Raw genomic sequence first — 12735 nt, forward strand, 5'->3', positions numbered from 1 at the left:
ACTATGAAGTCAAACACGCTTATACTACATGACTTAAAGAGGTAGATTTAATCAGTTTCAGCTTTTCTCTCAGCTTGCATCCATTCCAGTGCACTGGTACAAATTTGTATGATGGTATTCTGTGCTTTTAATGTCTATTTAAACAATGTTGCTGCCACTCATATGTGACCTTTTCTTTAATGCAATATATGACTTGCCAGTTCATAAATTTTCCAGCTCTTATATGTAAAGATCTTTGAAGTTTGTCCTAAGTCAAAGAATCTGCTTCCTATGTGCACTGCAATACTGACTAGAGCACTCAGTCTAATCCATGTGTCATTAAACAAGATCACATTCAGCAAATTTGCTTTGGTTTTCTTTTCTTACCACTTGATTTCACAGACTTGAGTCATTCTTCCTTACCTTGCAAATGTATTGATTTTGTGCAACAAGCATTTCCTTCTGCTTCAGTACCTGCTGGCACTTAGTTTGCTTATCCAGGCGTGTGCACTTTGCAAACACATAGTTGAGAAGTGAATCTGGTTTTTCTTGCTCCTGTATATGGCATTCTGCAAGCAGTATCCTTAAGTTAAAACAGGAAGAGAGACAAGTTGGCCATTACACTCTCAACATGGTAAGCTTTACATTTGTTAAAGGTTCTTGGTATGACAAGAACCTATTAATGTCTTTCTGCCATTGTATTAGACTTAATGTTGGCTGCCCATCCCTTCCTTCCCCCATTATAGGCTTGTATACAGCTGTGAGCCTCAGAAAAGATAAAAGACAACTGTGGACATGGACCATGTTTTGGTGGTTACTTAGTGAAGCCATCTTAGTTTTGCCATCCAGAGGGCCCTTGACAGGATTGAGAAGTGGGCCCATGTGAACCTCATGAGCTTCAAACGAGGCCATGTGTAAGGTCCTGCACTTGGGTTGGGGCAGCCCCCAGTATCAATACAGGCTGGGGGATGAAGAGGTTGAGAACAGCCCTGCAGAGAAGTACTTGGAGGTGCTGGTGGGTGAAAAGCTGGACATGAGTCAGCATTGTGTGCTTGCAGCTCAGAAAGCCAACTGTATCCTGGGATGCATCAAGAGAAGTGTGGCCAGCAGGTCGAGGGAGGTGATTCTTCCCCTCTACTCCACTCTTGTGAGACCCCATCTGCAGTGCTGTGTCCAGCTCTCGGTTCCCCAGCATAAGAAGGACATGGACCTGCTCAAGTGGGTCCAGATGAAGCCATGAAGATGATCAGGGGGCTGGAGCATCTCCCCTGTGAGGGCAGGCTGAGAGAATTGGGGTTATTCAGCCTGGAGAAGAGAAGGCTCCGGGGAGACCTGACAGTGGCCTTCCAGTATTAAAGGGGGCCTTCAGGAAAGATGGAGAGGTACTCGTTATCAGGGAGTGCAGTGATAGGATGAGGGGTAATGGTTTTAAACTGAAAGAGGGTAGATTTAGATTAGATGTAAGGAAGAAATTATTTACACTGAGGGTGGTGAGGCACTGGCACAGGTTGCCCAGAGAAGCTGTGGCTGCCCCCTCCCTGGCAGTGTTCAAGGCCAGGTTGGACGGGGCTTTGAGCAACCTGGTCTAGTGGAAGGTGTCCCTGCCCATGACAGGGCCTTGGAACTAGGTGATCTTTATGGTCTTTTCCAACCCAAGCTGTTCTATGATTCTGTGAATTTTATTTCAGAACCCAATGTGAATGAACTCAGGATACAGGGGATTTATGTGTTTTAAGCAGGAGGTATGTGAAACATGCCTTTTTTCATTTGAGTGTCAAGACTGGGTGCATTGGATCCAGATTCAGCACACTGTGATAAATAGTGCCAGCACTGAGTTGGGAGGTGGGAACTGTGGCTGCCTGAAGCATGCATAAGAGGCAGTAATGCCATCAATCCTGCTCCTGATGAGTTTCTAACCTGGTCATTGTGCCTCGTGCAGCTTTGGTTTGGACAGTGGTTAGTGCCTTTTCAAGAGATGATATATCCCAGCTTCTCATGTGACAAAAGTCAGTTGCAGTCCACCACGCCATGCTGCACTCAGCTACTGTTGGTAGGAATTTCTTTACCAGTATGGAAATACAGTTTGTGCCCGTCCCACATACATCTGTGCTAGTAAATAGGTGTAGTGCAGACCACATTTCTCTGCTGGCAAAGAATTTCCCACCAACAGTAGATGAAGGCTCTGCCACTCAAGCAACATGATGTAATGCCACAGTCCTGTACCACTGCAGTCAGTTCACGTAGAAAATGCTGGTTTTGTTGCTGAATCACTAAATCATTCCACATACTGGCTTCCGGCAAAGTAAACATAATGACTTGGCGGTGGAAGTAATTTCTTACATCAAGCAATTTGATAATAGCGTCATTGAAGAAAAGAGGATAATTCCTCTCCTGTTCATCTTGCTCCTTTTAGCTCTGCTTCTCTCTCTTGGGAGCAGGATGCTTCTCCTCCTTTTTGAGAGGATGTGGGAGAGGTGAGGGGAAAGTGTTTTGGAGTGCAGGTGAAGCTTTTGATTTGATAGGTTCAAGGAGGATACATGCGGCAGTGACAGTAGTGGTTGCTACACCTGGGGCAACTACAAATGTAGCTGATTGCAGTGGATGCACTGTGCTTCCTGTAGCTCTTAACTAACATCACTCACAAAGATTACAGTTTGGGGTGCTAAATTTCTAATTGTCACGAGCAGCGGTACTACCAGTTAGTAAAAATAAATGGAATGTTCTTCCCCACTATAATGTTTTTTCTCCCCCCCCCCCCCCCCCCTTTTTTTTTTTTTTTTTTTTTTTCTTCCCCTCAAACAAGCCTTAAGTAATTCTTTTGTCTTGGGAGGGTGAGTGAACGCTCTCTGGATAGACATGGTGCTTGTGTACAGTGGATGCAGGTATACTTCAGGATAAACTGCACCTTATTATTCAGTTGAGTCTAATTTTGCTGTCATGTGCTAACATGTCTGTTATTTCTAATGTGTCTGCCATCAACAGTAGATTCAGAGGAAGACTCTATTCTAGAAATCCCTTTCCACTGGGATAAAAAAAGTGGGAAAAGCATGTGGATAGTCCCAAGGAGTAGTTCCACTCCTTTCCATGAGGCAAAGGAAAAAACCCACATATTCGAAAAGCTCACTTGCTGTCTTGTGTGTTCATTCATTCCTCCTCTGTTACTACTTCCTTTGCAAGTGCAATACTAGATCATTGCTTTACTCTGACTTAAGAAATTAATGCACCATCTGCGTATTGAATGTAGATGAGAACCAAGTCTACCCTTTTAGGGGGCTCTGCATTTTTTACATGTGTCCTAATTTGCATTTTATCATTCCTCAAATGCTCTGTTGTGTGAAATCTTCACTCAGTTTAGGATGAAAACAACTATATTTCCTAACCAGCCACAGGGCTGCTTAATAAAACATCAAAAGTCTGTAGAAAGGAACGTTGTCCGTTTCTAAAAGCTGGATGGCTTCTTTTGTTTTTAAACCCTAAATTGGTTTGTAATTCAGCTTTTGTCAGCTAATTTATTCTGGACTATTTAGAGAGAGAGCAAAAAGTGCAGGAAAGGAGAAGTGCAAATTTTCCTATTAAATCTTAATGTAAAATACAGTCCTGGTGTCTAATCATGTTGAAAGGGAATGAAAGGGCTCAAACAAATTAATTTCTGACAGTTATTAAGACTAAGCTGTGATGTGATGTATGAAAGCTTTGCTTGTGCTTTGCTTCATTTGTTTCAAAGCTTTGCTTGCGTTTTGCTTCATTTGTTTCTCAAGGACTCCCGACTCTTCAGCTGTTTCCTTAGGTCCCTTCGTCTGTTTAGGTAAGATTGAAACGTCTGTTAAGCTCCCTCCGTAAATCACTGATAGCAGACTCAAGGCCTTCAGCGGACACTTGGGCAACCCCTAGAATGAGATAAGGGGGTCTTTAACAAAGAGACACAGAAACCCTGTTACAGGGAAACTGATTTTGCTGGCTTAGGAGGGAGACACCTGGACTTTACTTCACAGCACATGCTCTGGAAAGAGGGTCAACTAGCAAACACTGTGAAGACGACTACTTACTTCCTCCCCTGACCACCAAAGACCCTCACCCTATTTTCACTATGCATGCTCAAATTATGCAAATTAATTATGGGAACTCATTATCATAAGACACCCTTTTCTAGGAAATCTAATTAATATGTATGATTTGTGTGTATGTAAACTGATGTCCCTTGCTAATTCTTGGGAGCCCTTATGGTGGAGAATCCCCAGGGTGACCCCAGTGCTGCCAATAAAAGAGTATCTACTTAACGGTTATATTGGATTCTAACTGTTAATTTCTTTGTCTCTTGTCTAAAGCAGGGAAGTCTTAAGGGGTAGTTTGTTAAAACCAGTATCTCATTACTCATTAGTCTCCTTTTTCATTGAACAAATGTTCTGGCTGGTTTTGCTATTGCTGTTTTTAAACAACTATGTGTATAACAGAAATGTCTACTGCTTACCCCAAAAGGTATGTAAGCTAAACCACATGATCTCTTTCTGAGAGTTAAGGGTTGTTTTGGTACCTCTTGTACCAGCACATGGCAGAATGAAGGCAGTGGTCTCAGAGTTTAAACACACACATTTAAACTACTTCACTCATGCAGGAGTGAAGTAGGATGCAGTGACAATTTTTTACGACATCTGGTTCATGTATGGTAAAGACACTTGCACTATCTTCCATCTTAAAAGATAACCTTGCAAGAGCAACAGTATCTGATACTGTTTTAAAACTTGGTTTATGCAAAATTAACTGCTGCTAGTACTTCAGCTGGTTTGGGGTAGAAAATATCACCTAGGCAGAGCGATATGTAAAATGTACTTAGAAGGAATCTTGTCTGAACAAATAGGAGCTTCTCTTGAGATATTTGCTGAAGCTTCAGCAGCTGGGCAGTGTCTGTTTAGGAAAGCTATTATTTTGGAGTAGCAATTTCCTAATGCAGAAGAAAATCTGGAAGGTGAGATGGGTCCAAATCATAATGTCAGTTAGCTGGTTGGTATGTATGTGTTGGATAACTGGCAGACAAAAACTGGGCTATTTCAGCATCGGGTATGTTACGGCAGCCCTAAACACAAAAGCTGTAACTTTGATGGCTTTCAAACATTACTAGATTAAGACTTTCTCAAATCAGACAGTGATGGTAATGTCAAAATCACATATGCTTGTTTGTTTTGACTTTCAGGTAGTTTGAAATAAATATACCCAGCTGTTTTGTGGCTCCAAACTACAATTATGCCAGGAAGTTGATTCTGCAGCTGCTTGTGAATGCAGTCAGAAGGCCTGCAGCGTGCTGATGAGTGTTGGCCAGGACACAAGGGCATTCAGTAACGAGGAAAATGACGGGCTGTCTTGAGGAAGAAAAAAAGAAGCCGCCTTTATTTCTTGCATAGCTGGAAAGCAAAGCAATACCGTCTTGACACCTGGTTAACTTAAGCATTTTTCAAAATACCTCTTGCCAGTGTGGATCTTGTAACTCTGACACAAACGTGCCTTTCGAGTTGTGCAAATAAATCATTGGAAGAATTGATCGAGCAAAACAGTCATTGAAATAGTGACTGTTGAAGAACCATGACGAAGCACTTGGAGATCATCAATTTGTCATTTTTGTTGGAACATGAAAGGGAAACAATACTGGGAGTATTGAAGAGAGATGAGTATCTGAAAAAAGTTGAAGATAAAAGGATAAGGTAACACTTATTATTGTTCTTACAGATACAGTCCATAACACATTTTTGTGGTACACAGTGAATATTTTTTAGATGCCTTAGGAGAAGGGTGAGTGTTGGGAGGTGGCATAGGTATACCTCAATGTGTGTTAAAAAGAAAATAGCTTGCTACTGTGGCAAGATTGTGTCCATTGCCTCAAGGCAAAAGAGTCAGAAACATAGCAAGTGCAAAAATACACAGCAGTGGTTTTTAAATTTCAGATTCTGTAGATATAGCGCAGTTTGGCTGAATTTCCCCCCTGTGAATGGAAGGCTTTAGTAAGGCTCTTGAACTTTATTGCTCCGAGAGGAGCTGTATGCTTGGTGCCTTCAGAGCTGACTGCAGGAGGGGAAGTTTGGAAGGTGTCACAGGGAGAAGAAAGCAGGCGTCTGCCTCTATACAGGAGCCCATACAGCATGGGGCAAACATGAGATAGTGACCTTTTTCTTCCCATTGTAGTGCTTACAGAATAGGGAGGAGGGACACTTCATTTTTCAAATGGCTTAGATTTTCTAATAAATAAAACTGAAAATCTCAGGTATGCATCTCAAGTCACTGATGGGAGAAGTAGAGACTCAAATTGAGTCCATATGTTCTTTTCTGAGGGGAAAAAAAGGTAAAAATCGAAGTTCAGAGAACAATATGAGGAGGCGGGTGGAGAGTCAGTTATTTTAGGTAGCTCAGATTCAGTTAGTTCAGCTAAGTATCAGTTCTGCAAAAGTTCATATGCTTTTCCAGTATGTTGTTGCTGTTTCCTATCGCTTTTCCCCATTGCCCTTTTAGATTTTTATACAGTGCTGGTTCTGAGAAACAGGCTTTGTGGATGTATACACCACTTGGTGTTGGCAAGGCTGCTGAGTGTAATGGATGATAAAGTGAAGCTTTCCAGCCTTTGCTGGTTTCTGTCCATGTATTCCAAGAGCAGCCTGCATTGTTCTTCCCTTTGATTTGCTAAAAAGCATTTTGGACATTGTGCATTGCAGAGATGTCTGTTCAGCACCTGCTGAGGCTTCTTTTGTATAAAACTGTTATTTGGAAATGCATGCAGAGTTAGTCTGATTTTGGAAGTCTTGCTACCTTGAGAGAACCAAGTCTAAGTGTGATGCCCTTATTGGTGTGCAGCCCATTTAACTGGAGAAATGTAGCAGCTCATCTAAATGGAGTGAGTTATAGCAGAAGCAGCAACCAGTTTTAAGACTGGAAGGAAAAGTGTTTCTTTACAGTGGCATGGGCAAATTAATCATTTAATCTCCTTCGTGATTTGTCAGATGAAGAGGAAAACAGAACACAAGAAAACAGATGGAGCACTGTTTGTTCCAGGCATTGTGCTCTGTTTTGTAATAGAGTAAGCATTTCAAAGTAAGTATTTCAGTTTTTCTAAGGTGGTGGCCTTAGAAATGTGTGACATGCCAGTAGTCATCGATCCAAGGTGTTATGAAGTGCAGCAGTGTAGCAGATCACTAGTTTAGCAAACCCCCCGAAAGCGTTCTTTTCTGCTACTGTTGTTTCCAGATCTCAAGTGGAAAGTTGAAACTCCTAAGATTTTGTGGGGGGTTTGGTTTGGAGTGGTTTTTGTTGTTTGTTTGTTTGGTGGTTTGTTTTTTTTGTTTTGTTTTGGTTTTTTATACGACGTCTTAAAACCTCTAATTTTCTGGGGTTTTGTCACTACGAGAAGTCACTCTGCCAAATCTACTGAGTTGAGAACCTGAGGCACCTCTGAAGGATACAGTTCAGTGAAGTGGTGGGTGGTATTAGCTTATCTGTGTTTTCGTACACATGGAAAGAGCATCCTAAGAAAAGTCTGCAAATGAAATTAATTGAAATATAAAGCTAATTAGGATAACTAACAATGTAATGTGATACTCATGCATGCTTCTAGCAGCTGTATATGATCCAATAGGGTTTAGATTCAGAGTATATTCGTAGAATTGTCACTAGACCATACTGTGGTTGATAATGGTGGAATGTAGTCTATAAAAGACTTCAAAGATATGCAAACAATAAAGGACTGGGTGGGTAACTGCTTCCTAGGAGACTCCATAATTTTTCTTTCTGAATGCAGCTTGGCAAGGATATATTTAATTATGGCTTATAAGTATACTTCAGAGGAACATTTGTTGTCTTTGGAATTCCATTTGGTGCAATCTGTTACATATTTTATGGAAGTACTTTGCAGAAGAACAAGTCCCTTTGTATTTTCAAGGCATTTTTCATTCTGGCAAGATGCTTACTAGTACACTGTACTGAAGAATTTTTATTAGTTTGTTCCACTGTTTCTGAATCTATCTCAGTAATTGTTTTTTCTGTTCCTGTTAGTCTTCAAAAACTATCGTAACTTGAAAAGGTCTTTCTATTCAACATGAAAGCAAAGGTGTAGGAGGATGTCCTAATACCGAAATTGTTAAGAGTTATTTTCACTACCTCTGCTCATACTGTGTTCTGGAGTGCAGGTGGCTGTTCTTGTATTTTAATTTGATGTACAAATATTTCAGATATTACATGTGAGAGAAACACAGAAGGCAGCAAGTATTCCTTCTGCGGTCTGGTTTTGATAATACAAATAAGCAACCTGCTTAATAAATATTAGGGTTTATGTTCTTAAATTTACATCTTGTGATTGGAAATTTTCTTTGAATATTGATTTAAAGCTATTAGTAGATTACTTGAGCAAATAACCTACAGTGTTCTAAACTTTGCTCTATGATGCTTTTGATTTAGTCAAATGACCATTGTGATTTTTTTTTTTCCAATGCTAAGATTATTTGGATGAAATCATTAAACGACATAGAGCTAAAAATAGTGAACTTGAACCATAATGAGGGTGCAAAAGTAGGGGGTTTTTTAGCATGTGAATTGCTGGCAGAAACTTGCATCCAGATTATTGTCAGTCAAGACATTCTCAGCTGAATGTTTTGGACTGAAGCATATATATTTTTCCTTATTTCCCCATTCTTTTACAATTTTTTAAATGAAAATGCATAGCACGTTTAATGTGTAGTGTCACAGGTCATTAAATCAGTACTAAATCAAAAGAATGCATTTGCTGAAGGGGCATGCACCATGTACTAGGTGTGTTCCATCTAACTTTCTGTTCCAATAGCAGTAGTCCTACTGCATCCTCCTCAGCTGTGGTGTTACACAGAGAAGTGGATCTGATGGTCATAGCGTTTTGCATTTGGAGCTAGCTCTTCTTCTCAATACTATTATGCTACCACAGAGCAAACACGCATGACACTGCTGATGTCCATTGCTTTCTTACATTGATTATTTTCCTAGGCAGAGTTTTTAAAATACAGAGGCTCTTTTCATTCTTTAGGAAGCAAAGCTGTGAATACCATGTTTTTGGAAGAGGAGATACCAGCATAATGAGAAAACAAAGAAGGAACATGCCAGTTTCTTCCAAGGATAAGGCTTTATTGGGTTATTACTTGAATAATTCCCTCAGCATTTAGGTTGCCAGAAGTTGTGTAAGAATCACACCAGCTGCAGATCTGTATTGACAAGGAAAGTTGCCTGAAGCTGGTGTTGTGGGAGCAGAGACTGGGAAGCTGGTTCAGCCTCCCTGAACCTTCTTTTCCTGCAGAGGAACAGCTGCAGCATCACGACGTTCCTTTCTCGTGGCTTTCCCAGAAATGTGTTGTTTTGCTGTGGGTAATGGGGGTGCATTAGTTCTGTTAGCATTTGGAAGCATCTCCTAATGACAGAGATTTTAAAAATTACTTTTAATGAAATTTTGCAGGTCTGCAGTTTTTCACCATTTTTTGTCACCATCCCTAGATGTGTTAAAAGGTCGTTTGGATGAGATGTGGGGGGATTATGGTGTAGGGGAGAACTTTATAGAGTAGGGCTGATGGTTGGATTCGATGTTCCCAAGGGTCTTTTCCAACCTGAATGATTCTGTGATTCTGTTGTCTTTCCTGTCTTTTCAGTTAATGAAAATAGCATCTCTACCAATCTGAAGAGATCCACAAGAGCAATTTAGGGTATTAACTTTATTAAAATATAGGAGAAACTGTTAGCATGGATACCACCATGTGATAACTATGAGCAAATACTTTTGAAAAAGAAGTTGTTTGGGGAATGGATATTGACTTATCTGCTGAATATACATTTGGACTTGTTTGTAAACATAGAATAATTGCAAGATAGTATGTGGGATGGTATATGGTCTGTGTTTTTGCAAAACTGCCTATAAATATTTGAAGGAAGAGTCCTTACATTAAAACATACTGCTCATCCATATGTGTATGGGTTGCTTGTCTGGCAACTCATTTGTGAAATGAATTTAACATGTTCTTTGAATTAGAGACTTTTCCATCAAAAATAGTTACTATTTTCAGTGTTCTAAGGGTAGAGGTGCCTGTTTTGCTTTCCAGTGTTCAAGAATGAAGATCCTTTGTTGTTGAAATAATTTATGATAGTGATTAATTTTCAAACTCTGCGTACAATTTATTTTAAGGTTCATCTATGGAAGTTTGTCATCATTTTAAAGTATCCAGTATCATTTCGGTTCCCAGCCTCCTTTTCCTTCTGTTCACTGGGCTCTGTTCTGCCATTCATTGCACTGGTTCTGTTTTCCTTTGCAAATTCAATCTTGGCCTTTCCCTGTTTCCTCTTGTTGTCACCAGTATACCTCCATTCTTGGATATTCTTAAGACAGTTATTATCCTACAGATCTGTTACATAAGCAAAATTTGAAAATCTGTGCTTATAAAATAAGAACCTAAAAAAATACTTTAGGTACTCAAATGCCTAGATTTTACAATGCAGAGAGTTATCAATGGAAATTCTTTTGTGAATTGTCAATAATATTTACTGTTACTTTCAGCATATTGTGTCAGCAGAGGGAATCTGGTTTAATTTGAAGGAGATACTGGGAATCAGTCTGGGTAGGAAATTTCTTGTTTCCCTTAGCCTCAGTATGCTGATACCATTTCCTACACAGAGAGATTCTCTGGTATCTAAGTTAACAGCTGCACAGCTTCAGAGGGAGGATGTGTCAACTCATCTGTGCAGGAAACAGAATTTTATTAAGAACAGGTGCAAGACTGGAACAATTTCATATATTTAAACTTTTTTCCTGCAGAAGTCTTCAATTATTGTTGGTTGACAACAGGGTGGGTTTTTTTCTATAATTTTTTATGACTCTGAACTCTGGAAATTTAGAATGGCAAAATAAAATTAGGAATACTTGGATTCTGCTGCTCTACATCTTAAGATGGAAAAGGTTTTTGAAATGGGGAGAAGAAAGATGCAGGAGAAATTTGAAAATCAAACTGAGAAATCATGTATGCCACTGCATTCAACAGTGGTTTTTCAAAAAGGGAGAGGAGATAACGTTGAAAAATTTTTCAACGTAAAAAGTTTTCCAAAATCCTACTGAAATGAAAAATTTAAAAAAAAACCAATTTGGTACTTAAAAACCTGTACCTAACTCAAAGCAAGTGGATCGTGCTTACAGAGTTAGAGGAAATGATGGCAGTCATTTAAGTGAATGTCTTGAGCAGTGAGTGTCTTGCCTCTTGCAGCATTATAGCTATTCAATTTTCTGTATTTGGGGAATAAATATTCACTAGGGTAAAGCATACCGATAAGGAAAAATGGATCTGTTAAGGCTTCTCATTGCTGCTGCTTCTTTGCAGGATTATAAAGGTCTGGGAATATTCCATCTCTGGAGGTTGCAATTGTGAGAGAACAAGCACCTTTGCCTTGTGACTTTTAGTGTTAGTAGGGAAGAGTTAGACTCTCATGGGGCCCATTTTGTGTCTCTTGCAGGTGGTGGGCAACTGTGCCAATAGTTAGGACTTCTTGCCACTTCTTGGTTTGGGTTTTGTAAAATTGCAGTCCTTGCTGCCTGCATTTTCTTCCCTCATCTTTTCAAGGCATCAGGTTTTCATATTTACTTGTTAGAGGGACTTAATCTAGAATCTGAGTCATTTCTCAGATTCAGCGTTGGCTAAGTCCATTTTGTTTGTTTGCTTTGATTTTTTATATGGGCCTTTTAGGCCCCATTTGGAAAGGCTTAGGTTAAGTCATTCGGTATTACCTGGAATACTAATTACAACAGAACTTTTCTTCAATGGACTTGACATATTTTCTTAGAGGAATCTTAATATAAATTCACAGAGGAATGGCTAAATATTCTGCTCTCCTTGGCAGAAACAAATTTCTTTTGAATAGCTATCTTCTATCAAATGGCTGTTGTAATAGATGGTTTAGAAACTTCACTGTATGATAGGCTGCTTTTTCTCCAGCAGCTTACTGTATTGGCTTCTGCTGAGTTTATTTTCTCTTTCATATTACTAGGAGAGGATTGATAAAGATTAATCCTTGTTTAATATAAAAAATATCTAACTGCATGGTTAATTAGGTTCCTTTAAAATGAAGGAGAGCTCAAATGTTAGAATGGCAAAAAGAAATTGAGTGTTTATAATACAGCTGGTTCCTGTCTTGGGGGATGAGTGGTGCTAAGTCAGTCTAGCTACCTGCTGCACTTGTTACCTCTTTCCGATATTGTGTAACTACTGCAGCTAGGCTGTGGTTGTTTAGAGGCTGTTATGATGGATTTTTTAGATAAATAACCCACCTCCTCCTCCTCTTCTTCCTGGCTCTTAAGACATTTCATTCTTTATTTTCTTAAGATCTGAATGTGTTTGTTATAGCCAATCAGTAGTTCAACAGATAGTATAGGGAATTCCAAAAGAAAGTTCGTATCTAGTATATCTGTCCATACATTGTTTTCTTGCTTTTTTAATTTTTCTGTTTTATTTGTTTAAATGAGCAGAGAAGATGTGGGTTGATTTATTTTATCTCAGTTTCCTGAAAGTCATCGAAGGCAGCTCTGTGTTAAAAAACAAAAACACTTTTCAGAATTCATGCTGTTGGCAGATCAACGATCATCTAATGGGAATTAAAGATTTTGTATTGCATAAGCAGTGGAAAATACTGTTGCAATCAGCACTACTGGATAATAGGAATAATACCTTTTTAATGTTAAAAGAATATTGATAATTTTTCCAACATGTTGATCTTTAAGCTTTTATT

General features: G+C 39.4%; 1 protein-coding gene across 2 annotated transcripts in view; it reads left to right on the top strand.

Annotated features, from left to right (window-relative positions):
* The window catches only part of SYTL5 (synaptotagmin like 5), a 91872-nt gene that overhangs the window by 21279 nt on the left and 57858 nt on the right, over window positions 1–12735 (top strand). For both annotated transcript variants that reach the window (XM_026844362.1, XM_026844371.1), the window contains exon 2: window positions 5168–5672. In XM_026844362.1, the coding sequence (XP_026700163.1) occupies window positions 5554–5672 (119 nt within the window). In that variant the 5' untranslated portion in view covers window positions 5168–5553. The remainder of the gene's footprint in view (window positions 1–5167; window positions 5673–12735) is intronic.

The sequence above is a fragment of the Athene cunicularia genome (assembly GCF_003259725.1).
Source record: "Athene cunicularia isolate RWA chromosome 1 unlocalized genomic scaffold, athCun1 chr1_part1, whole genome shotgun sequence".
NCBI lineage: Eukaryota > Metazoa > Chordata > Aves > Strigiformes > Strigidae > Athene > Athene cunicularia.